This window comes from Oenanthe melanoleuca, chromosome 3 (genome assembly GCF_029582105.1).
Source record: "Oenanthe melanoleuca isolate GR-GAL-2019-014 chromosome 3, OMel1.0, whole genome shotgun sequence".
NCBI classification, from domain to species: Eukaryota; Metazoa; Chordata; class Aves; order Passeriformes; family Muscicapidae; genus Oenanthe; species Oenanthe melanoleuca.
Window position 1 is genome coordinate 105,253,921 of NC_079336.1, and position 27,051 is coordinate 105,280,971.

The following is a 27,051-nucleotide window of genomic DNA, read 5'->3' on the forward strand; positions in this document are numbered from 1 at the left end:
GAAATCACAATAAATCCTGAAATATTACATATCACGGGTGCCAAAATGGTTATGGCGCACAAGCCTTGAATTCTTTGGGGCTTATCTAGGAAGATGGACTCTTTCAGCAGAAACCTTGGGCACAGAAAATTGCTCTTGCTCAAGTTTCTAACCTGCACTGTCACCTACAACACAGTATCTAAGAACAAAAATCAGGCCCACCTCTTCAGTGGCAGGGGTCCCCTTTTGATAAGGGAATGCTCCTGATCTGTATTTGGAAGTTCTACAAGAATTTCTACGGGGAAAACAGTAGGACTATGATGGAAGTTATTTAGCAACTTGCTGTCCTGTTTTCAGCCTGGATAGAGCTCATTTTATTCCCAGCATAGCTGGTGCAGTGCTGTATTTTGCATTTAGGATGAGAACAGTGTTGATAATATGCTGATGTTCTGTTGTTGCTCAGTTGTGTCTACCCTCATGCAAGGACTTTTCAGTGTCCCATGCTCTGCTAGTGGGGAGCTGCACCAGAAACTGAGAGGGAGCACAGGTGGGACAGCTGACCCAAACTGGTCAAAGGGATATTCCATACCACAGAGTGTCATGCCTAGTACATAAACTGGCAAAATTAGGTGGAAGGGTCCAATTGCTGCTTATGGACTGGCTGGGCATAGGCAAATGCATTTTGCATTACTTGCTTTTCTTGGATTTTTGTATTTTTTTTTCCTTAATTATGATTTTTTTTTTTTTCTGATTCTGCTCCCCATCCCACTGTGCAGGGGGTACAGTGACTGAGCAGCTGCCTGGTAAACAGCTGCCAACTGGAGCTAAACCACCACATTTGGTCAGCATGAGAGAACTCAAACCAGCACTGGTTATTCACAGGCAGTCTTTCCCAATTGCTCTGACAAAATCTGGTACTAAGTGAATCTAAAGGAAGATGTCCATAGAGGAAACTTACCTTCCCACACATGGGATGTCCTAACTGAGGGTATAGGATGGATTCCCAGGCAAAGGCACTTAAATTTCTACAATCTTCCAGGAGCAAATGTCACTATTACTTTTTTGATACTCATTGCAAAAAGGTCTTTGGGGAGAGAAGCCAGCCACCTCCCCAACCATACCTGAAACTACTCCTCTACCAGCTGAACTGTATGCAAGTGTAGTACAAAATATTTTCTAGCTATCTGCATCCTATCTGCACTTTTCCAGGGAAGAAGCATGCCTCTTGCTGTCAAATGAGTCAGAAAACCCCAAAATGCTGCTCTAGTGCCCAGATCCTCCTGCTGTGAAAGTGCTGAAAGTTTGATCCAAACCATGAACCAACACTGATAATGATGCATTAAAGGAACAGACCTGACATCTGAGGCCACGAGCCCAAAAACACAGAGTGTAAGATCCATCACCTGACAGCTCAAGTCTGTTTTATTCTACCATCATTTTCCTCTCCTCTGCTTAGGCAAACTTGATATCCATCAGAGAACAGAGATCTCTGGTCACCCTGAGTCTCTAGTTACAGTCTGCTATGTCTCTCTTGGAGACGTCATTTCAGGGGCCCAGAACTGTGATAAAATTGCCACTCAACATGACATGTGCTTAAGAGAATCTAAAACTTCAAAATCAATTCAGATTTTTAAATAAACCATGACTTCATATATTAGTAAACGCACGTTCCCAATTTCCTTTATTTCTGTGTGGTTCTGATACTGGTGACAAATTCAAATGGACTCTGGTATAGTTTTTAATATTTCAGAGTAATACATCCAGATAAATCAACATAAAGACATTCTCCCAAGCTGAGATGCTTGAAGAATTTGTTGTCTGGAGTAAGTCTCCAAGTCAAGCTAGAAGAGTCAGTGTTAGGTGGCATGCTGCAGATACCAGACTTAAGTGGGGAGTTCCCTTTTGGAGGCTTCTTACCCAAGCTGCACCTTCAAGAAACTGAAGGCAAAAAGGCAATTTACAGCATCAGTCAAATGCCCTATAGTGAAAGAGCTGTTTGTGATACGTACTGCCTGAATTCTATCTGGAAACATATCCTTCCATTTCAGTTTCAAGGATGGCTTTTCAGTACCATTAGGACACAATTTTAAACTGGAATAGAATATAGGAGCATGTAGGTTCAAAAGCAGCTTCGGAAGTCACTAATCCAACCATCTGCTCAAAGCAGAGCTAATTAAAAGGCAGATCATATTTGTCATCCAGTTAATCTTTGGAAATCCCCAAGGATGGAAATTCCACAGCTTTTCTAAGTACCTGTTTCATATATAAGAACCCACACTCTGAATTTTCCACCACCCCTAGATTTAGTCACAATTTCCCTTGCTGCCTCTCTTCTCCCCACAACAGCCCTTGAGGCAGTGAAAGACAGCAGTAAGATCCAACTTTGACTTCTCTACTCCAGGACAAACAAATCCAGCTCCCTCTGCATCTCATCAGTCGACATAAATCCCTCTGTAGGTCTCCCTCTTAGTGGCAAATATTATTTTTCCACTGCACTATCCAGAAAGTATTTGCCTTTTATTTTCCTTTTAATTTTTATAAAAATTGTGGTTGCTATGTTACAACATGTACATGGCTAAACCACAAAGGCACTGTTGGGAAGAGTTTGTTGGAACAGCCTTCTACCACTTTCCCACTCATTTGATGCACTATCAACGGGACCAGGCACTCAGATAAGACTGCACAGATATGCTTATAAAATGTTTCCATCACTCTAATGCACAGGGAAAACCACTGTGATAAAAAAAAAAGCAACACAGAATCAAGTTACTTCAGTTCTGCTGTGTTAGTCTGAGTTACTCACATATAGGCTGACAGCAAACACTGAATGGGAGGAAAAACCCTATGTTAGATGAATATTAAAGAAAGAGATAATAATGGCCAAGGCCATGAGTCTGCAAGAAATCAAGGGGGTATCAAAGGGGGGAAATCAATCAGTATAGGCTCTTAGACCTTGCCATGCTGTGTCAAAATTCTGTCACATTTGGAGTAGCTCAAAATTTTCGTGTTTTAATGAAAGCCAAAAGCACTGTGTTGTTTGGGAGGAACTATCTGGTGTGGAGTCCAGGATTATTTTGGACAGGGTGATGGAAGGAGATGAAGAAACTTTTGAGGTTTTGAACAATTGTACAGCCTCTTTCTCCCAGTTCTAGGAAAGGTATTCCTCAGCCGGATATAAACACAATCATGGAAATGTTAAAAAATCTGAATACCAATCTAGAGTGCCATGCATCACACTGGTAACAAAGATAGGCTCCCACCTGATAGTCTGGCTTGGTGAAGTAGTCTAGGCTTGCAATGTGATCCAGGAAAAGGTGGAACTCTGAAGGCATGTGTTTTAGCAGCATTCGGTGTTCATACTTTTCTTTTATCATGCCAACCTGCTCCTGGGAAAAAACCACAACAACAAAAAAAATTTCAGAGCCAAGAATCACTTCCATTGCTTCACATTTGCAAAGACTTATCATTCCTGGAACACAGACTCTTCCTAGACCCAGTACAGTGTCTACACACTTCTGTTTGCTGTCCAAGGCACAAGAAGGTTGAGCACTGCAGGCAGAGGTCAGAGGGGAATCTTGAGTCAGAAGCTTGCTGCACAGGTGACCTACTTCTTTCCAGGGATTTTTTTCTTTAGCACAAAGTATTTCCAAGACATGAACACTTAGCTTTATTCTGTTTAACTTTCTAATTTAAAATCCCATTTGGCTTGTTTGGCACAGCAAGGTGTTACCCTGTCTAAAGGCTCTTTTTATTTGTCAAAAGGACAGCTCAGTCTTTCCACTTGTACTGTTTACTTTGCAAGGAAAATAGTAAGAACAACTTGATCAAATATGACTAACAATGTGCATAAAAAAAGGTCTAATTACTCCAAATAAGAGAAGCCCACCCTGTGTATCAGAACACACAAAAGCAGGTTAGCATCCTGGAGCAAGATCTGATGAAAAGGAGATTCTAGCTTGACTCCAGAAAAAAAGCTGCACTGAACTGCAGGAGGAATAATAAAGAGTGATAATAATTAAAATGTAGCACCCTCTCTTAAGAACAGACACCAGTCTTCCTACCTTATCTTTGATCTTTCTCCATGGAAGCTGACCAACAGCAAACTCCACCAACATGTAAAAGAGGGACCACAGATCATCGTGTCTACCCATCTCCTGGAGAAAAGAGAGATCAAGACTGAGGAGCAAAGTTCCACACTGCTGAAGGGTCCAGGCGCACTCTCCAGATGAGCTACCTCATTTTAAAGGGCAGGAAGAGAAGCCATGCTACCCAGTCAGTCACTGATTAAAGCCAAATTACAGGCTACAGATATGTATTTACTAATGGGACATGGAAAAACCGAGATTAAGAAAACCCCAAGCTGTGTATAGAACACATTTTGTATTATTATTTTTAATTCTAAATATCATTCAAATTTGCTCAAGGGTGTTTGCAAAAGACTCACCATCCTATACCACAAAAATTATACAGATTTATAACATTTCCACATACAACTCTCTTCTTGCATTAGTGAATGGGAAATGGAAAGATGGAGATAAAGGCTGAAATTGTCAAAGCACATGGATTCATTTTTGGTGCTCAACTTCCAGTGTCTAGGATATGATTTCTCAAAATAGCCTGCATTATAGAGCAATTTTTGTATCTAAATATACATCCAGCTGATGCCAGCTACAGCTGGGCCTACTCACCTCTTGCAAAAATTATACCTCATGTCTCTCTGTGTCTCTTAAGAAACAGAAAGAATTAATGATGGCATTCGGCTGCCCTCCCCACATCACACTTTCCACTTTTTGTAGAAAGTAAGTTCCTCCTTCCCTACAAAACCTGACATTTATTCATATGTCACAGGTAATCCTACAGTCTCATTCTAAGGCCAGAAACCTGGAGATAATGCAGGAGGGCCGATAGTTTCCATCTAGAAGGCACTTAGCTGCAAAAATGCAGAACAGAGAAGATGCTGAGTTGGAAGTGACCCATCAGGATGACAGAGTCCAACTCCTTGCCCTGAGCAGGACACCCCAAGAGTCACATCCTGTACCTGAGAGTATTGTCCAAACTTACTGTTTACTGTTTGAAAAGGAACACTACTGAAATAGGTGAGAGGAGTGTTTTGAGAAGAATGTTAGATCAGCCTTCTAGAAGCATTTATAATGAAACAGGCAAGACACTTTGCAAATTATGGTTCTTTTCAGGAAAAAACCCCTAGCTTTCACCAGGTGGCTCTTCTCCTTATGGCACGATGTTAATATTAAAAATTACAGATGAAGAATGGATTTGGGGACCTGGCACTTGGTAATTCCTGGCCAAGTTCTGCTAGAAACTAGCAGCAAGCAGCCTGGCACTTAACTAGATTTCCCCTTCAGTATGGTTTACTTTTGCCCTTAAAAAATCTCTGGCAATGCAATAATTACAATTTTAAAGTCTGCCAACTAGAGAGGACCCAATAACTGAAGCATAATTTTGATTTTACAGTCAACAGCCTTAACTACCTAATGGAAATCTTCTGATATACTAACTTCTGTAGATAACAAACCAGAATTCACACCTCTTGCTCCTTTGCTCCCACAAACAGGTTTCTGAGAGGGAAATTATCTTCCTAGTAACTCCTTATATTTCCAAAATACTCACCCTGTTTTTGTGTGCATTCACAGAGGCATAGCGAACAGTCCCTCGGAAACCCGCAACGTTACGAGGCTGGAGGGAGACAGGAGAAATATCTCAGAAACAGAGCAGATGACTGAATCCCCTGTGCAGCCAGCTCCTGAGAACTTCTTGTCTAAACTGCTATTTTGTATGCTCCAAAGGAGTACAAGGCTCTTTCTGCCTTCTTGTGCTCTACAACTACACAGAGAGTGTTCTCTGATTCTGCATTTCTAGGAAAGCTCACTCTACAGAGAAGGCAAGGTGGTTACAGGGCTGTGTTAGAACAGTAATAGTCCAGGCATAGAGATAAGAACATTATGAGGATCAGATTTTCCTTTTTGAACTCCAGGTCAAGGGAAAAGCTAGTAAAGAAGCACAAAACTGAGTCATGAGGAACATGAGCTAAGCAAAGCCTGAAGGTGGCCTGGTCAGGATGGAAATGGGGATCACCTACTCTGACAGATGATCACAAATGTTTGCTGACACTGCTGGTCAGCATCTTCTGTAAGACTTCAACAAATTGTGAACTTCCGACTTTTAGAGTTCTTGCTTTTTTCCAGATTCTTTCCAGTATATCCTATCTTTATTTTCTCTTTCCCTGATTGCCTTTTTCATGTCTTTTTCATTCTTCTTTTTCATGTAGTAGGTGTGGAAAGGCAGTCCTCCTGTGAATTATTTGTCCCATCTCAAGGCTTTCTCTGCTTTGCAGGCTGAGCAAGTGTTCCAACTCTTTCTGCTGCTGCCTCCACAAGAATATTAGACCATGTGAGTTCACTTAATGCAGATATCATTCTGAAAAAACTTGCATTTAAATAATGACATCCATCAAATTCTCTTAGTTGAACTAGAAGCACTAGAGTTAACAAGACTTAACAGCAGTGCTTTCAAAATTCTGTGGTAAACCAGGTTCAGGACCAGAACTCTTCCATCATAAGGCTAAGTTTGGGCAAAGAACTAAACATATTAAAAATGAAGATCCTACTCCAGCAGAAAATCAAGCATATTAATAACAAGTTAATTGAGTAACTTGTCCCACAGAGATTAGCGGACTCAGCTTTGTTCTTTCAGCTGCAACTGTCCTTTCAGAACTAAGCCTAAAACTCTATACTTTTATTCTAGGGCACCCTTCTGTCACTTTAAATATGCATATATTTAATTTAATATTGCATATATACTTAATTTAATATTGCATATATATTTAATTTAATATTGCATATATTAAATATGCATATTTAAATATACAATTCAGTTGCTTCCTTTTGGGTACAGAGAAGTTGCTCTAAATTTTTATATTCTCAGAAAGAATTGAATTTCAAATGTTTTTTTAACAAGTTCACTAACATCATGTAACGTATCCACATCTGTATGGTGTACAATGCAGGTCTTAAGTTATAATTACTCTGAGCAAAACAAAAAAGCTGCAAGTCTATCTTACAATTCTTTTATGCTAATCAAATACTCCCCAAAGAAAATCCATAAGCATATCCCATGCACTTAATCCAGCATTTAATCCTGCAGTACACCAGCTTGAGCTATAAGATACTTATTTAGCAGCAGGTAATAGTAGAGATACTATATTTGTGATCATGTACCTCATTGCTCTCAGAACTATGCAAGATTCCTACTATTCAGAACTATTCAGGATTCCCACTGACAAATGACTGCGAAATATTTGTCAGAATTCCATAGAATTCACTCATGTGAGTTCCTGAAAAGCAGAATACTGGCCACTGGAATATAGCCATCACCATAAATTTGCTCTACACATTCAAAAGAAAGAAGAAATTCCTCTTTCCCATTATGAATAGAAGATAATGTGTTTAGATATTTTTCATGAGTCATAAGGGTGTATTGTGAACAATTCTAACATGTAACCTGTAATGTTTTCAGAAAAAAAATTATTCAATTTTTGCAGTTCATGCAAGTACTGAACCAAGTACCACGTGTGCTGGCTTCAGTATGTCTCTAAAAATTGTTTTAGATCAATACTTACTATTTCTGGCAGACAGGCTATCTGTGCAGTTTTTAATTAGATCTGTTCTGAAACCAATGCCAAACAGTTTGCAAGCATTGGTTGCAAACCTCTTCTCTCTCAGAAGCAAAGTAAAGCCCAGCTTTTGGAGCAGCCTTTAGCCATGCATCAGCCAACATGACCGGCTGCTCCTGAGCAGTCCCACACCTGAAGCCAGAGGGTTTTCCCTCCACTCCTGTCTCACGTGGGACCTTACGGAAGGGAGACTACTGCAACTGAGCAAGACTTTGCAATTGCTTTCACAGGACCTTTAGCGTCCTTTGAACAAAACAGGCAGATGCTAACAGTGTAACAGTGTCTTCTGCTCATAAAGGTTGTACCTCTTTTAACTGTATTTGCCTGCCCAGCCAGTCACAAGGAATTGGTCACTGCAATCAAGTATTTCCCAGGCTGTGGAGACATCTTGTTTTCCATCCAAACAAATGGCTCCTCCTTGAGCACTTGTTGTAGCACATGCTGCATACACAAATATTACTGACTTTTCTTCTGAATTCATAAACATTAGTTTCCCAGGTGATTTCTTTACACACTTCATTCTTCCACTTAATAAACTTCAACACATCACTGCACTGGGCAGTAGTGGAAAAGAGCCTGGATAAAGCATCCTTGTTGTCCACACCAATTCACAGTTGACACAGAATTGAAATTGCAACAGTTAGGAGCTTCAGACTATGGAGCTATACATAATCCAACTGATTTGAGTCCCCAAAACTAGGAATATATATTAAGCTAACAAATTGAAATACAATTTTAAAACACAGCTGATTTTGTTTTTACAGATCAGTATTACTATAAAAAAAAAAGTTATGAAGTGAACCTCTTTTTTCACTGATTTGTGTCTACTACAAAGCTGAAGTACTTTACTACACAGTGCTGTACTGTGTTAGAAGCTTGGTTTAAAATGAGTTTCAACTTGGGAGAATGTGTTAGATCACTACCACAGACCAAAACCTATACTCTGTGTTCCTTTCACTGCATTAGCAATGTAGACTACTTCACAGAGACAGAATTAGGTAACAAAATCCTGTATGAATTGGATGCATTTTCCAAACTGTTCTCTTATACACCCATAATTCTCCAGGTCAAACACTCAGGATCATTTCAAGTGCCAACAGTGTCTCTCTCATGATTCCCATGAAGTCTGTCTTTCCTACACATTCCCCATTTATTTAAGGAGTGCTCATATTTCCTTATTAATGTGAACCACTGCTCCTCACACCATGTTCATTCAGAGATTAATATGATTCCTTTTGTCTCACTGGCAAAAGGAAACTGGATATTTTGAATGTCCCAGTTTCCAGCTGCTTTCCTAAAAACTTGCATTTGGATGCCAGTACTTTCCTCCTGCTGTTTCTTGTGACTGTGGTATTCTCATGACCATGACCATTGGTTCCTACACAGGTATCTGGAAGCCTGTGCAGACACCTCATGAGATGCACCACCTTTGCCTCTGGCAGGCCTAATATCCTAATATCATCTAGGATATTAACCTATTTCTCCTGGAATGAGGAAAACGACTTTCAGTAGTAACATGCAAAAAAAAAAAAGTTAGCACAGTTTGAAGAGAAGGTGGTAATGGGAGAGGAAATGCCACAGATCACGGAAAGCATTTGAAGATATATCTTGGATAGAAATGACTTGTTGGAAAGGTTGTGGTAAGAAGCAAAAGTGAAAGAAAGCTTTAAGTGAACAAAAAGGAAGTATCCCTGTGACTTCTAGGAACCTTCTGGTTCTTCAGACAGGCTTATGAGGGAGATGTAGGGATATGCCTCTCTAGCTCTTCTAGTGAGGACAAAATCCACACCTCTTACGCGCATTTCAACTTTTTAATTTAAACAGTAGCATTTTGTAGAATCATTAATGACTGCATCATATTTTATGCCCATGAGGAGTCAGAAATGAATAGAGGAAGCTGGAGACAGAAAAGTAAGGTGAGGAAACTCCCCTCCCCTTGCCTCTGAAACCACAGAATTGACAAACTCAGCTGGCAACACCCAAATATCTGCCAGCCCCTCAGGCAGAATCCCAAGTGTTCTAAGCCTTTGCATCACATTTAGGTAGCTGCCACAATCCTGCTGAAAAATAAATAGATCATGAGGAAAAAAAGAAAAACAGGTGTAATTTGGACTTCCATATATAACAAAAGCACAAACCAAAATGAAAACCCAGAAGCATGGTGATGGCTCACTCACAACTCATAGCAGAGATGGTTACGAGCAGCGGATGGGAAGCCAACGCATCAAACACAGCCTCAAAAGAAGAGCCCAAAAGAACTGTAAAACAGAGAGAAACCCAAAGAAAAACATGATAAAAAAAACCCAACAAAATGAGAAAAAAATTAGACAGAAATTAATTAAAACACATTCAATATTGTATCCCAACAGAAACCTGTGTCTTGTTTAGTTGTTGCCATCTCCCATCACCCTTCCCAGGGCCATTGGCCCATCCTGTGCTGAATTTCATTTAGAAAATCACAAAGCCTTGTGTGAGCCTGTGATTTGTGAGTACTCTGTAAGTGGTGAAAGAGGATCTTCTACAGAGAACCTTCCCCTGCCTGCATATCACTCCTAATAACTGGAAAAACAAAGTTGAGAGCAGCCATGCAGACAGCCTTACCACACGTCACTTGTACACTTCTACTGTGATTTTTCCTTCCTACAATTATCTGATGTATACATCTCCCTTCCTCCCCTAACCAAACTGATCTAATAGCCCACAAGGGGATTTGCTCCCTCATCTCTTGCCCTTTTCATCCAGAGCAAGTTCTAACATTAGCACATAAATTTCTAAAAATCAACAGGAATGTCCCCTTTCCTATTTGGATTGTTACGGGTTCTCACTCAAGATATTTGGTTTTTTTCTGCAACCACTACCTTGCTTTTCTCACAACCAATCTCCATACAAACAGTGGCTTGTCAACTTTACAGGTTTCACAGCTGCCCACTTCAGGCATGTTCCTGTTCCCTGGTTACTGCTGCCGTGCTCCACTGTCCATGGGGGGGATTCAGAATGGTGGTTTGGGAGAGAGCAGGATGAAACTCAGTGCTGTTTTTAGGTCACATGAGCAGTCTTTGTATCTGTAAATGGTACAGTAGAGAAATCTGAGGGACATCCTCATCAGAGGCAAGAATTAATATTATAATATATTATATAACCTTAAAACTCAATTCAGTGACCTGAGGAAAGACCTTGACTGAGAGACACTTATTCCAATAGAAATCAAGTAATCAAAAGCAATCCACACAATAGTGTTTCTTATTCGAGTCTCGCTATTTCCCTTCCCTAAAAATGTGCAAATTCTAAGAATTCCATAAATTTTGCATAAAATTTAGTTTTGAGAAAGCTATTTAAGTTTGCTTCTCTTCTTTCCAAATCATAACAAAGCAGTTGAGTTAAAATACCATCATTGCTACTTTACTTTAGGAGAGTTCAAAATTTCCAATGAATTTAACATTACTAAAGACCAAGATACTTTGTCATTCTAAATAGCACACATCATATGATTCCTGCACCTGAACTTGTGCTGAAGATAAGAAGGTCTTTCTCACAGCAAAAATGAAGAATGAGTATTTTATTTTAGTCAAAAGCTTATTTCAGTTGTAATCCTATTATTCAGTTACCACGATTTTTAACAAGAGAGCTTTGGCCTCAGAGCTGCACTTGTTTCTTACATGCAAGGTCCCATAAAGCAACAAGCAGCACAGGATATCCCCAAAAAAAGAAGAGAGTACTAAGTAAGAAAGATAAGTTTTTCATTTGCTGAAACAGACCAAGGGAACTACTGAAATGGAAATGTTTTGGAGTCACATCTCCTTTGGGATTTAGACCTCAAAATGCTTTCCAGAACCAGAACCAGATGGAGATGATAATTCTTTTCTATCAGAAGGAAGAAGACAAAAGGAAGTTGTGGCAATCACTGCAGTGCAGCACACTGAAGTTCAAACTCCCCATCCCCTGAACAGACATGAAAACCACACCTCCCTCCTTCCAGAGTACACTCTCATCCCTAAGCCACAGGGTGCTTTAAGACGCAATTTTAAGAACATACAGGTTGGAAAGGATACCTTTTGCACGGAATAAATTAATAATAATTACCAAGAAGGAGGAAGTGTATGGCCTGGCAGCAAATGCACTTACCTGACTGAGGGGAGATCTGACCTGCAATCCAACATTCTCTTGCCTAGGGAGCAAAGCCTCTGTTCCCTCATCACCGGCCACAATAAGAGTTTTATATTCCTCTCTCTGTTTTCAAATGGGAAGAATAATCAGAGCTTCAAGTGGAATAGCATCAACCAGAAGGAATGACACATTCAGATGTAATGTATACCTCCCTGCAGCTTGGTAGTAAAAGCACTTAGAGATGGAAAATGGGATCTCAGTCCCCTACAGTTATATATAAAATTTGAGCCTGAGTTGTCCTTCCTTTTCCCTCACCCCTTTAGCAGCTGCTGCATAAAATAAAATCAACAACAACCTGATGCAGATAATCTGAGGTCACCCTTGCTGACCCTGGGCTTTACGGTGAGAAAGACAGAAACAACCACATGTAACAAGATACCAGATTCCCTGCTTGATAGGAGAGTTTCAAGTCTATCACCTAGTCTGCTTTCCATACATTTAATTTCAACAGCATTGGATTTCTGTAACTGTGACATTTTAAAGCAGAACATAATCTCCCTTAAGTCCAAATTTGCAACCCCAGCAATGAAAGCAACAATGAGAACCTTAATGTAATTTTTGCAACGATTTGTTTTATAACTAACCCATTCCTAGTGAAATTGCATCTCTATATATTAAATGTGCAATGTTTTTAAGACCTAGGTCCATTCTTTTTCTTCTTCCTCATATCTGAACAAATGTGACTATGCTGTATTTTCAGCCTTTCCTGTGATTACCTCTTTACAATACAAAGTTTGAGACAAAAATTATATTCCCTCGCAAGCTAATATTGTAATACAGTTCCACAAATCTCTTATTCTACTCCAAAGTGTTCATTCCTTACATAATACTACTAAATGTATTTCAAGTACAAAGCAAGTATAAAGCAACTGGGCTTCTATGTCTGAATATCTGGGGTATTAGGATGAAGCTGTTCCCATCCCTGTGCTATTTTATAGCTCATTTTCCAGTGGGGGAAAACTACTTAGTAGAAAAACATGCCATCATCTCCTCTTCTAATACCCTGCTCACTGCAGCGAAGTTTATTTTTATCACTACACACAGACATTTGGAAAATAAATACCTTTCTATCAATTAGCTGACACATTTCTTCAGCCTTTCTCATGCTCTTCTGCACAGGCTATGCACTATCCTGCCTACACCATCATCCCTGTACCCACTGACTCCCAGAGATGCCCTTGTGCATGTGGAGTCTCTCCAGCAAGGCACTGCAAACTACTGCAGTGCAGTCTGAGCCACAAGGAGATCGAGATCTAATCAATGGGCTGCAGCTGACTAAGCTAAAATAAAATGCTTGCTGAGCAGAACAGTGTACTGTCATATCCTGCAATGGGAGAGAGGCATCAGGAAAAACATAGCCTCTATTTTCATATAAATAATTGAGATTAAGCTTCTAAACCCTTGAACACTTTCAATTAATAACTGGGCCACAGGGAATATGTTTCTGAAGTCAGGGTACCACAGACAGAGGAAAGGCACAATGCTTTCTGTACTGCATGTGACAGAACAGGCAGAGCCAAGCAATGATCAAGGAGTTCTTGTCCAAAACCTGACCTACATTAGCACAGAAGACCTTCATGACTCAGAACACCTCCATTACATAAGAATATGTTGTTCATCATCTGTCTAACAGTGTTTATGTTCATTTCCCCCTTCAAGTTCACATCTTCTTCTCAGCCTTAGACCTCCATATTAAACAGATTGTGCCAGTCCAGCTTCCTGCTATAAAAATTAATGCAAGATGAAAAATTTGACTTGTGAACATTGTAAAGAAGAGAATTCTACATATTTTTAAAAACCAAAAAATTCTCAGTTCATTCCCCAGTTGCTTAGGTCTCTTGTCTTAACACTGACTATTGATATTGTTGCATGGCAAAGGTGGGTTGTACAGCCAGGATGTCATGGTGAATAAAGCTGCTCGTGTCTCTATCTAAACCACAGCAGAAGGGTGCATCCAGGGGAAATAACAGCTAAATCCCTAAAAAAGATCACTGCATCCTGTAATAACAAATTTGTTATGAAAGGTCTTGGGATTCTTCACAAAATGGATTTTTGGGTGGGAATGAATAAGGGAACTGGAGAAAATAATGAAAAAAAAACTGGACTTGCTTCTCAGAAGAGTATCCCCTACAAGCACTTACTAACTGGTATTTTACAGATTTGAATAAAATTCCTTTCCTTCATCTTCTTGTACATGTTATAATCACAATCTTTTCAATCCCTCTTCACACAAGTTTGTCATTACTGTTCTCTGAACACTGCTTAGATCTGCAACAGATTCTTTAAAACTGGATGGGGGTATCTTATATATCATCATCTGTTACCTTACCTAGATTTGCAAAAAGGCACTAAAAAGGTGGTGTCATTTTCATCATCCTATTTCATATGGACCATAAGAATTACACTACTGGCTTTATTCATCTCAGGTAACCTGTCTACAGTCCTAAAGGAGATGTTTCTGGATATCCTACAGGTAGGTCACAGGGAACTGGGCAGATACATTCTGTTTCATCTGGCATATGCAATACTAATTTTTAAAAGGTATAATGTTGGTTCAGGCCTCACAGACCAGAATGAAAATTTGACACACTCCAAAGAACAAAATCAGCAGAAGTGTAACTAGATGGGATAGCTACCTTTCTAATTAGGAAAAGCCTACATAGCTTTTCTAAGGGAAAGTAGCACATCACCAACAGTTTTCTCTGCAGCATTTGTGCATATAGACAAGAGCAAGCTAGTCCATACAGTACAGCTGAGTTTTCAAAAACATCAGCCACTCAAAAGGTCCACACTACAAGAAATTGCACTGCAAAATATGTTCTTCTCTCATTTGAGTGGTGTCAACTATAATTGTGCTTTAAAGAGGCAATAAACAAGAAGTTTTGAAACCAGCCAAATTCAGAACATGACTTCCTTTATATCAAAGTTTAACTGCGAGGCTTATTCTTAATGTTTAACAAAAACCTTGGCATGAAAAGAGTGAAAATATTAATTTAATTTTCCCTCTGTCTTTATGGCATTTATAAGCAGCACAGTAAACCAATAACTAACAGAGCTGTAGCAGCTGTGACAGCACTCAACAAAGCAAGGGTGTGAGGGAGCCCAGGAACTTTGCTCAGGACAGTGTGGGCCCCACTGGACCTGCAGTAATGGTGGTGATGGGCCACAAGGCCTGGTTCCCCATGTGAACAAGATCAGCAGAATCTTCACAGAGCCTCTGGAAGGGAAAATCAAGAGCCCTGCAATGCAAGGAAAAAGGGACAGCTAGCGGTAATGCTCAAAGGAGTAACAGATGGATATTCCCAAGAGAAGGGAAAGCTGGCAGTAGAAGGGAGGCTCCTACAGATCTGCAGGTGCAGAATATCCATTAAGTATCTTGGACACTGGTGAGGAGGAACAAAACCTTGCCAGGGGAGCTGCTTGAACCTGAATCAAATGTCCATACAGGGAAGCAAAGTTTAGCGATGGTCACTGAAGATTCCCTTCTGCAGGAAATAAACATCCCTATCTACTGACCTAACTCAATGTCTCAAGAGCTTTGTGGCTTGTTGGGAAGCCTGATATGGGATAATAAAGATGGATTGCCAAGTTTGTGTGGCCATCTGACTATGAACAATTGCAGCTCAAGTTCATGGGAACACCAAAAGCACCTGGTTTTCAAGCAGTGACCTTGAATATTCTAAGAGTGACTACAGACCTCTAGGCATAGAGGTCTGGCTGCTCTCCTAAATCCTGCCAGGAAGAAGCCTTGGCAGCAGCAGATGCATTGTGCAAGTCAACACCAAGCTGTCAAAGACAGGGCTTTGGCTTCTGTGACCACAGGTCTCTCTTTGAGGAAAAAGAACTGTTGGTGGAAGAAGGGACCTGTTGGACACAGTGGCAAGAGCAGCTTTGCAAAGACTTTGCATCTCATCTTACTAATGATGGTGACGAGGATTTAAAGCAGATACAGCAGGACAGGATTGTGGTATCCTGAAGATAAATGGAAGAACAGAGACTGTGAGGAGGTGCCCCAGGAGAGGATGATAGAAGCTTCCAGGTCTCTCTTGGAGAAGCAGCACAACAGAAGGCCCACCTCGAGTGCCTGTCCAAAACCTCCTACACGAGTGTAACAATCAGGAGCAGTTAGTGCTCTGTGTGCCATTGCAAATCTATGACCTCTCTGGGATTACAGAGACTTGGTGGGACTGCTTGCATGGCTTGAGTGCTGCAATGAATGGGAAAAAGGACTGGGAAAGCAAGGAGGTGCATTTTCATAGGAACAGTTTGAATGTATGAAGCTTTCCTGGGAGCAGGGGATGAGACAGTCACTATTGATGGGTAAGTGATCAGTACAGGCAGAATAATTAGTTGTAAACACCAGCTACTGACTGTCTGATCAAGAATTAAAAACAGATGAAACCTTCTTTAAGAAACTGGAGGAAATCTTGCAATTGCAAACCCTGGTACTCACATGGGGCTTGGATTACTCCTACTGGTCCAGCATTTACATATTAGAGAGACAACATGGCAGGGTGAAGCAATCCAAGAGTTTTCTTGTGGGCATTGAGCAGAACCAGAAAAACAAGAAATGGAGATTTGCAGTCATAAGGGAAGAACAACACTGAAGAGAAACACAGTTTCCTGGGGAACCTGGTGGACAACAAGCTGTCCATGAACCAGAAGTGCCCTTGTAGCCAAGAAGGCTAGTGGTATCCTGGGATGCATTAAGAAGAGTACTGCCAGCAGGTCAGGGAGGTGATCCTGCCCCTCTGCTCAGCCCTGGTGAGTCCAGTCTGAAGTGCTGCATCCAGTTCAGGGATCCTCAGGACAAGAGAGACAAGGAGCTCCTGGAGTGGTTCCAGCAGAGGGTGACAAAGATGATGAATGGACTGGAGCACCTCAGTTCTGAGGAGAGGCTAAGGGAGCTGGGCCTGCTCATCCTGGAGAAGAGACACTGAGAGGGAACCTCATCAATGTCTGTCAGGGTCTGCAGGGAGGGGTCAGAGCAAGGACCAGGCTCTGCTCGGCTGCGCTGGGCAATGGCACAACAGGACACGGGCAGGAACCGAAGCTCAGGATATTCCACCTGAACATGAGGAAGAACTTTTCCCCTGTGCGGTGCCTGAGCACTGGGACAGTTTATCCAGAGAAGTTGTGGAATCTCCCTCGCTGGGGATAGTCAAGAACCATCCGGATGCAATCCTGTGCCACATACTCTGGAATGACCATATTTGAGTAGGAAGGCTGGATCAGACATCCCAAACTGGTCTCTTCCAAATTTACCCATTCTGTGAATCTGTGTGTGATTCTTCTCTCCAGCATTAGATCACTCACCCAAAGTTTGGAAGTCTCAAGTTCAAAAGCTTTCTCTCCTACAGGAGTTCCTGCATTCTCACTTGACAGCAGATTGCCACAAACACCATGTATTTAAGCCACAGGCAGAAGGGGAGAAGGCATATTGAAATCTCTCTCATTTAAGCTTTATAGCTGTGCACAACATTGAGATATATTCCCCAGCAAAGAGATGCTGGGAGACTCAGAACCCTGAAGAAGGCCCTGTTTACTGTGATTAAGTAATTTTTCCACTGTCTTTCCTCAGAAAATTTAAGTCTTGAGCACCAAAAGACATTACTAAGCTTAATGAACCAGGAATACTTTGTGGATTTATCACTGACAGTACACCCTTGAGAAACGAAAAATTTCAGGTCAAACATACTTTGCTGAAGACAGATGACAGATCTTAACCAGAATTTGCCACCTTGCAAACAGGATGGAGTGCAGCTTCAAGAGGCAAGGAGGAGCAGTAAGAAATCAGCATCTCTAGCAGTTCTGGCAAGTTGCGAGGCTGTTCCTTGTTCAGGAGCTTGTCCGTGCAAGTGTTTGAAAACAAAACATACTGAAAATATTAATTATTTTTTGTCCGCTAGCAGTCTCTCCTGCTTTTTCATAATAGCCAGTCTCCTTTGCTAGCCAGGATGTTGACTGTGATCCAAATGCCAGAAATGCTGTCCGTACCCAAAGTAAGAGCCTTCGGCCAAGCCCTAAGCAGCTCCCAGCACACCACTGACACCACATGGCTACATGACCAATGCACATCTGCCTGTCCAAAGTAGTAACTATCAAAGCCGGACTTCTACAACCCACAAAGAAATATCAAACAATGATACTGTTGACAACAGCTGAGCTTGCCTGATTGCCAGCAGAAGGAAGAAAGGTTGCTGATGCTTCCTTACACACCTTCTGGTCCCAACTGTTTTCTGTCTTTATTGAGCAATCTAAGTTCCTACAGACTGCTGCCCAGCAGACTGGGCAATGTGGCAATGGGCAAGTAGTAGAGGCATGACACCATTCCTATGAAAACAAATCTGTGCCACAATAGCTTTTCTCCAAGGACTAGCATTTGTGCTGATATTAGCATCCCACATAAGGGAGATCAGTTTTGTTTTCAGGATAAATCCAGATTCAAAATAGATCTGGATTTAGTTACACCAAGTAGGCCATAACCTTACAAATGCTGAGCTATCAAGCTCAACTGTCAAGTAGCCATCCTCTGTAGAGACAGAAATCAAATCCATAACACTCATCAGAGGCTCAGAAGAGTAACAGCTCCCCATGTAAAAGCTGCTGGGATAGCCCTTGAAAGAAGGCCTGGGAAGCCAGAGTGGTAAGAGCTGAGGATGGCGAAAAATAATGCCTAATGAAGATTATGCAGAGTAGAAATGACTCCGCTTCAAAGTTTTAATCAATCTCTAGACAGTAAGAGGCAAGAGGTTTTTTTTTTTTTTTTTTTTTTAAAAAAAACCAAACTAAACAAATCCACAGAATCCTAAAGACCTGGCTCATTATCCATATTATTAGAAAGTCATTCAGAGTTTTTCTGAAAAGATGATAAATAAAATTGTGGCTCTGAATTTCAGAGGATATGAAAATAGCTGGTACTTCTATGAAATTATTCATGAAGTACGACAATGCTTCTGAAATGGTAGAAAACTGCAGAGAACCTATGTGAGCAGAAAACTTCCGTTAAAAACTGAATATGACTGAAAGAAAATCCAGACATGCTTCCAAAAAAAGAGAGTGAGCCTCTTCCCTCACTTATCTTGTGTATTGTACTTCAGAACCAAACCACAGAAATACTAGGCTCAGGATGATTATATTACAAATCTGAAAAATGTATTTTTCATGAATAAATGAATGGAAGGAGAATGAAGTAAAAATAATTTACCTTATTGGCTTGAAATAATCTCTTCATTTAAACAAGTGATAAAGTTTTTATTAAAAACCCCAAACAGAAAACCACTGCACAATGTCTCGTGTTTCTTGCCTTCATAACACCCTTCACCTCCATCTCCTTCTTAATTCTCAGCGCATTACTTGGGCAGCAATCACACTGTGCTCCTCCAGACAAATGCCTTCGTCTGGTAAGTGGGACTCAGTGATATCAGGCAACAGGGACACAAAAGGACCAAATAGCCCAGTGACTATTTATGTGTTTTTTTGCTGTATAATTTCTGTTAAAAAGCCTGATCTCTTGAAGTGTGGTGTGGGAGAATAGGTACATTAAATACATGAGACTTTACCCTGTGTAATCCTCTTATATCCAAAACGAATGGAGATTTTCACCACTTTCAGAAAAGCACACTCCCACCCCTCAGGGGATGGCATGTATCTTTTTAGGAAAAGATCATATGTCATTCATCCTTTTTTGAGACCCATCTGTGGCAAGCAAGCAATGAACCACCAGACTGACCAGAATGAAGACAAGCCTTTTCAGAGACCTGCAGTCTGACAAAGCCCCCCTCACCCACACCAACCTCACCAGGACACAGCTTGCAAGACACAGCTGAAGAATCTTTTCCCTGGAAAAGGCTGGATGTAGAGCTGTTTCTAAAAACAGGGCCTGGGAGCAAACTCAAAGCGAAATAATTTTAAATTATGGTGAGAAAGGAACAAAATAGTGTATTCTAAAGAAGAGACATTTGGAAAAATTAATTTCTTTAATTGTAAAGAAAGAATAATGGGACTTTAAATACAGACATAAATAATTACTTCATTAAGAAATGAATAAATTTGCAGAAAATCAAATGCCAGCTTCAATCTGTAATGGACTTGAATTCTGATTGCAGAATGAGAAAAGGAGTGGGGCTGTATTTGGTAAAGGGCATGATGGAGAAGGGCTATTCCCAAACTAAAAAGCATTGACGAGGAAGTCCAGTAGTAGGTAATGTGCGTCTTTCTAACAATAAGACGCAGGCCAACCTTTGGAGCTGCTCCCAACTACAGGGAAAAAGAAAACTGAAAAGACTTATGAAAGAAGAAAAAAAATAAAAAAAAAAAAAAAATTCCCAGCTATATTTGTCTACTAAAGACACAAAATCTGCTCACTGGCCTTTGCTTTCTTCCCACTCCCAAACTATACCCTGCACTACACAGTATCTGTATTTAGCTAGCACATTATCAACATTTTCCAGAACAACAATTATTGTGCAGGTGGAAAAGGTGTGCAGATCCAAAGCTGCAAGTCCAGAATGATAAACAGAGATATTGTATAAGCGGTCTCTGCTTGCACTGTGCTCTGAAATAAACCCAGGAATTCTCTGCCAGATCCTAGAATATTTGAAGCTTTACACATCCTTATGAGTGACCTCAGATAACACCGTGCTGGTAAAACAACTGAAGATAAAACCCATATTGAATGGCACAAACCATGCTCCTTGTCCTTACCTCCCCCCCAGGCAGGCACACTGAAATATCCCTGCTAGGAAGTCTGGATAGAGGCAGTAGACATAAAACCAAAGCCAAGAAAGGCGAGAACAGCATTACAGGCTGCAGCTCACAGTGAGCTCAGCCTTAGGGATCACGTCAGTCTCTAGCTTCTAGCACACTTTTTCATAAAAACCTTTAAGAATACACCAATCTGTTTCCCCAGACCACAGAACAGACCAGTTCCCTGGGGCTACAGAAGTTACATGGCCAGCACTGGGCTCACCCTCTTTGTTAGTGCACATTGCACACAGTAAGTATTGCAAGCCTCTGGAAAACATGATTATCCTAAAGGAAATAAAAGAAGAAGAAAAAAAAAAAAAGCCACACATCTTTTATGACAAAATCTATCATCCCTTCTTAGATCCCCAAGTCAGCTGAAGTCACTTGCTGCTTCTCACCTTGCAGAAAATGCAGTCCAATACAATGATCATGGACAACAACAACACAACAAACAGAACCACAAAACTTTCCATTCCTAATCAGTTGCAGAAATGGAAAAACACCTGTACTTACTGGTCGGACTTCCCCAGTAGTGTTGGTGTACTGACGGGCCAGACCAAAGTCTAACATGTAGCACTTCCTGTACGTTGAAGGCAAGCGGCCCATGGCAAAGTTGGACTGGACAAAGAAGGAAAGCAAAAGATCAAATTGATGCCAGCTGCTTGGATAAGAGTGGCCATTTGTTAGCAAAATTTCATCATGTAGCTCCACATGCCTCTGGTGGAAAGAAGTCAAAGAGATTAATTTTAAGATGTACCTTAAGCATCATGATTAGAGAACCACTGCCTTGGTAAGAAGTTCACTTTGCAGATAAGAGACTGTGGAGCCTCAGTATTGCTAAAATTCACATTAGCTTCATTAAATTTCTGCTGCTCTGAGAAACAGCTACATTTAACATCACTAGTTCTGCAGTGAGAACTCCATGACTTGCATAATAGACTTCTGTTCATGGCTCAGCTGCTAGCATAAATTATTCTGCCCTAATTTCCAAACCTCCATTTACTGCATTGCATTGCTTAGATCTATCTAAACACTCGGGCACATAGAAACCACCAGGCTTGGTTCTTAGTAAATAAACCAGTAACCAGCCAATGGAACAGCTCCTTTTTTTAACCTTAGTCTTAAAAGTTCTATCCTTTGCCATAATGGGTGGCTGCTAAAGGATTTGTAGCCAATCGTGTCAGTGACTGGTTTTAAGCTGAATATGGTCAGCCAAAAGCAGCTGATTCTGAAAGGAGCAAATGAATTTGCTAGAAGGAAGTTGGTCTCAGGTATGGCATAGTAACAAGTTTTCAGGTCAAGAAGTGAAGAACTGTAGGAAGAAGACTGGCTTCTAAAATTGTAATTGTGAAGAAAATTGTAAAAAAAAAACAAGCAAAGATTTGGAATTAATGTGCTTTGCCTATGCAGATGACCAACAATGTGACAGTTTCTGACACTGGAAACTGTGCTCCAACTCTTTTGGCAATCACTCATACAGGATTAGGAGCATCTTTTACCTAAGTCAACTACATGAATTGACATTTATTCAAGTGATGCGTCACAGAACAAGACTCCCTTTCTGAACAACTTTTACAGTGATAATTGGCTGGACTCCAAAGGACCATTCAGAACTAGAACTAGACTGCTTCACCATGGGATCTTGACTGGTGAAAGTATGACTGACAGCTACCAAACCACCACGGAGCAGCCTCTGCCAATAAAAGCTGGTTTGCTATGCACTTAAAGGAAGGACAATACTATATTATTATTCTGTACCTATAGAAAATAGCCAACATGTCAGACATTGGGAGTGTGCAAGGAAGCCTAAATGTATCTGCTGAGACCTGCCTGCACTCAGACTGTCTTTATTCACTCAAGCAGAACAGACAGACATAAAACCAAAAGAAAAATTTCCAAACCAACGTACAGGCTTGATGTCACGATGCAGGAATCCCACAGAGTGAATGGCTTCTATTGATTCCAGAATCTGTTTGCCCAATCGCAGCGTTGTGCTCAGGGTGAAAGTCCCTCGAGGCTGACTCCTTCTGAGATCCGCAAGATTTCGGCCCTGAAACAGTCAACAGACCACTTAAACCATCACAGGAAAGCAGGGCCTTTCACAGCTGTGAGTTCTAATATGCAACCTCAAAAAAGCAGACATGCTACTCAGAGAGAAGCCCAGCTCATATGTGCTTTATTTCTTGTGTAAGATCTTCCAGATCTTTTCATTTTGGTTTTTAAGTGATGCACTTGCTGATAACCAGATTGTTATCTTGGGAAGTCAGCTGGTCACTATTTGTGCATTAGGCACAAATTTATGCATTTAGCACTGCCCTCAGACTGTAGAGACCAGTATCTCCTTATTGTTAAACCCAGACCATATAGAAGCTGATTCAAGAACAACCTCTGCCTGTTCTCTGAGCCATCTAAACATTAAGGCAGTACAAATTAGACAAGGAGGTCATGATGCTGCAGTTTCCTCAGAAACTTCCTAGCACACATTGTCTGGTTCAAGCTCAAGCCAGCATTGTTGTGGCAAGATCACAATGGGGAAAGTTGTCTATCAAGAGACTCATACCCAAAATCAGGAGAGGAGGATTTCCCCATTGACTTAATATTTATCAAAACAAATTGCTGATTTACCTCCAGTTAATTAATTTTCTGAGGAAAAACAAAAGGGCTACCAGCTATGCATGAAAGTAATGACAATTTAGGAAAGAAAAAGGGAAAAAAATGACAGAGTAAATGCAAGAAAAATCCTAGTTTTCTTTGATGCCTGTTGTCTCAGTTTTGTCTATATCTCTTTAGCTTGTAAAGAGAAGCTACTAAAGTGAATGTATTCCATGGCAGAGTGCTGCTCTAACCCACAGAACTAATGCATTTACCAACTCATTAGAAACATTAGGAATAAGAACCTGCTGTTTCAGAGAACATTCGCAAAGAATGAAAGCTATAGGGACGTGCTGTTTATTACTATACTTTAGAATCTCTTATTCTGCTTCTGTAAAGACATACATAGAAGACATCTAGCTATAGAATACATGCTTATAACACAAATCCACATGAATTCGAGCCAAACGCCCAACAGCAAATATATTAAAGATTCCAAACAGTTGAGGAGACAACAGAGATTGCTCTCCAAATGCCATCTCTTTATCCACTCATTTCCAGTTCTCAAGTTATTTACAGGCTTAAAGGTGCCAGCTGGCTCATGCAGCATATGACAAGTCTCTCAAATTGTTTTGAGCCATGTTTCACTTCAGGCTCTGGACCCTTGAAGAATCACACTTGATACAGCCATGCCACAGCAGTCCACCCAGGTTTGCTCCTTAACATGAACAAAATCAAACTAAACCACCCCTCTAGTGCTTATGTTCTTGAATTTCCAACACTTTACTAGAGGCAGCATAGTTTTGTCATTGCTGTTATGAAACATCCAAGTTACTGAATTGATAGTAGATCTTGCTTTCCACTGTAAAGCTGTTCCTTGAACACCAGCTCTTTTATCCAATGGTAAATGGAAAGCAAGGCTCAATTTTTTCAGGGCTGCACACTGAAATGTGCTATAAGTTTCCCCAGCTGCTACTGCTACCAGGAAAAGACACAAAATGAGCATTATTTTCCAAATAAACACCATCAGGCAGATTATGGAACAGTGCAGATGCAATGAGCTGCAAAGCTTGAAAGTCTCAGTTCTGGTGACTGAAGAGAAAGGGAGAACGGCAGTACACAACAGTCAGAGGGACACATGATAAACCATGTCTCAGCAGGTTTTGAGGTCAAAGGAGAATTTTAACCTGAAGAATAATGGTGCAGAACCTGCTAATGCCTTATGTATCAACGTCTTCAGCTGCAAACAATTAAATTATTTTGAGCTCTGCCTATTCTATGAGTTCAGTTACATAGTCAAGAACAAACTAGAAAGTAAGAGAATCCATGCAGAGAAATTTATTTCCAAGATAAAGTCCCTTTTATCAGGATTGGGAGGGCAGAAGCCTTGTTCTTCCATGAGCTCCAGCTTGACCTTTCATGAACCATATTCATACTCACACTGCAGCAACAGCAGTAGCCAGGGTTGTTTAAAGGATTTTATCTATCCACAACAGCAGCCGTGATGCCAACAGCACATAAAAGGCAGACCCAAGCACCAGGAGTTTACTGGGTTTATACAAATGTCATGCCAAGCAGAAATACAAAAGAATTAGAAGTTTATTTTAAAGAAGTACTGAGATCTTCTGGTACCTGTTTTACTTCACCTACTGTCTAGCAGTGCAGTCACCATGTGGTAGCTACCAAGTATTTGCCCTTACTGACTTGATATCAGCAGTGTTCAGTCAGAGTAAAACACTTCCACAGCAGAAGGTGAGCTACTGCTGAGCTTGGGAGACACAGGGGAGCCAGAGATTATGGCCTTTCACAGAGAAACTGCTGCTGCTGTAACACCACTGCTCTCACTCAGAGCTCTGATACAAGATACATTTTGAATGCTGCATCACAGCTCAGCAGGAGGTATTTCAAAGAGCTGCCACTGCTGCACAATGCTGTGGGTTGCTCCTGTGAGCATTCTGAATCGAGTGCTTTCCACAGAAAATTGACAGAAAGCCATCTTAAAGAGAAAAGCAGAGCTATGAAATATTTTAGCACATACTGACAGCTGGAGCCATCCCAAGGGATATCAGAGCAACACCAGCCCTTCTCACTGTCTTCCATTCCACCCTGTCTCTGTGTACAACCAAGTCTTTACACCAGCGTTTGGTCTTATTCTCTCAGTGTAAATCCTTCCAAGTGATGCCATCTCTATTGGAAAGACAGGAGAGGTGAAGAACAGAACTCACCTGAAGCTGCATGACCACATAATTAAACTTTTCATTTCTTCCACAGCCAATAAATCTGCAAACATGATCCTTCCCTGAAAAGAAACAGAAATGAACAGAATAGAACACAAGATAACAACCCTGTGATCATGATGTTTAGAGAAATGGTTTCTGATTCAGAAACCCATAAAGTGGTATCAGGTAAGGAGTTTTGCATAACAAACTGAGGTCAGCTCATTGCACCAACTTTACTCAGTACAAGCTAACTTGTACACACCACCACCACACTTACCTACTAGTGCTGCTTACCCTGAAACAGCTAATCTAATGCTACCTCTACATGATCAAATCCTGATTTTTATAGTCATAGACACCTGGAAAAGAAAGATATTTATGGAAATACTCCATTGAAACATTAAAGGAATTTCATAACAACAGAAGGAAAAAAACTGGAGCCATTCAGTGTCAAGTTCTGCCATGATGTTAGTACAAACTACACCTATTCAGGCAAAATCAAACTAACTCAGCCACCCCACAATACTCAGCTGCTCCTTGGGCGGGAGTGGAGGCTTTGGTTTCAGACCTTGACCTGTAATGGATTTGTGATGGTTTACTGTCTGGATTCTTGGAATGGGAAGGATAGGGCTTGAATTCCCCTAAAAGCAGACTGCTGAAAATAAAGTAAATGTTGATGCACACCACCATGGTGAATTCTTGGTTCCTGGTAGGGTTTCTAAGCAGGGAAAGGCATGAGAATCACTGCATAACTTTGCCCTATGTTTCTTGGTAGCACTAGAGCAATGGTGATTTGAATTAGTTTTTAAACCAAAGCTTATTTTTTTGATAATTCCTAGTTTTAAAGAAAAAAAGGGAAGAACATGAACATGTAGAGTAATAATGAGTAAATGCACTGCCTGTAACACCCTCAGGGCCATGCTACTGCTGCCACTGTGTGTACCACAGGCCTGGGGCATCAGAAACTGCTGGGGACAGCAAGATATGACAGAATAGGGATGTGGAGGGCAGCAGGAGACAAAGGAGCAGCTTTCTCACTGGAGAACCAGAGCTTTGACCAGAGCAGTGGACACAGCTGTGAAATACGGAGCTTCATCCCAGGACCCTCAGTAAGAGCATCAAGAGCCGGCCCTTTAGGGCCCAGCAGCATCCCACACCAGAACAACCATACTCTCTCTCCTACCACACAGAGGTAACAGAACTGCTGGCAACTGGAACTGGAGGAATAGAGACCCTGACTGCTCCTTAATACCTTTGGAAGAACAGGTTTCAAACAAACAAACAAACAAACAAACAAACAAACAAACAAACAAACCACCAGTCCTAGTATCCACCTATATCTGGTTAGATGAACAAGAAGGTTATGTAACATTATCCAGTTTCAAGACTCAATGTGCAAGACCATGTTGAAACCATCAAGGAATGTAACAACCATCATATTTCAGGAAAAGATATTCAGAGACTAGGAAAGTATTCTCTTTAGTGTATCACAGAATCTTCTGGAACATTGGAAAGGACCCACAAGTATCACTGAATACAACTCCTGGCCCTGCACAGGACCATCCTCAATACTCACACCATGTGCCTGAGAGCATTGTCCAAATGCTTCTTGGACTCTGTCCGGCTTGGTGTTGTGACCACTTCCCTGGGGAGCCTGTT

At 40.9% G+C, this 27,051-nt stretch overlaps 1 protein-coding gene across 2 annotated transcripts in view; it reads right to left on the reverse strand.

Annotated features, from left to right (window-relative positions):
• The window catches only part of TTBK1 (tau tubulin kinase 1), a 104,318-nt gene that overhangs the window by 43,350 nt on the left and 33,917 nt on the right, over positions 1-27,051 (reverse strand). Inside the window, exons 4-9 of one of the 2 annotated variants that reach the window (XM_056487795.1) lie at positions 25,399-25,472; positions 22,491-22,631; positions 21,095-21,199; positions 5,608-5,673; positions 4,041-4,133; positions 3,240-3,365 (exon numbers count right to left, since the gene is read on the reverse strand). In XM_056487795.1, the coding sequence (XP_056343770.1) occupies positions 3,240-3,365; positions 4,041-4,133; positions 5,608-5,673; positions 21,095-21,199; positions 22,491-22,631; positions 25,399-25,472 (605 nt within the window). Of the gene's footprint in view, positions 1-3,239; positions 3,366-4,040; positions 4,134-5,607; positions 5,674-9,846; positions 9,928-10,527; positions 11,157-21,094; positions 21,200-22,490; positions 22,632-25,398; positions 25,473-27,051 lie in introns of those variants that run through there. The other variant, XM_056487796.1, reaches the window with a different exon arrangement.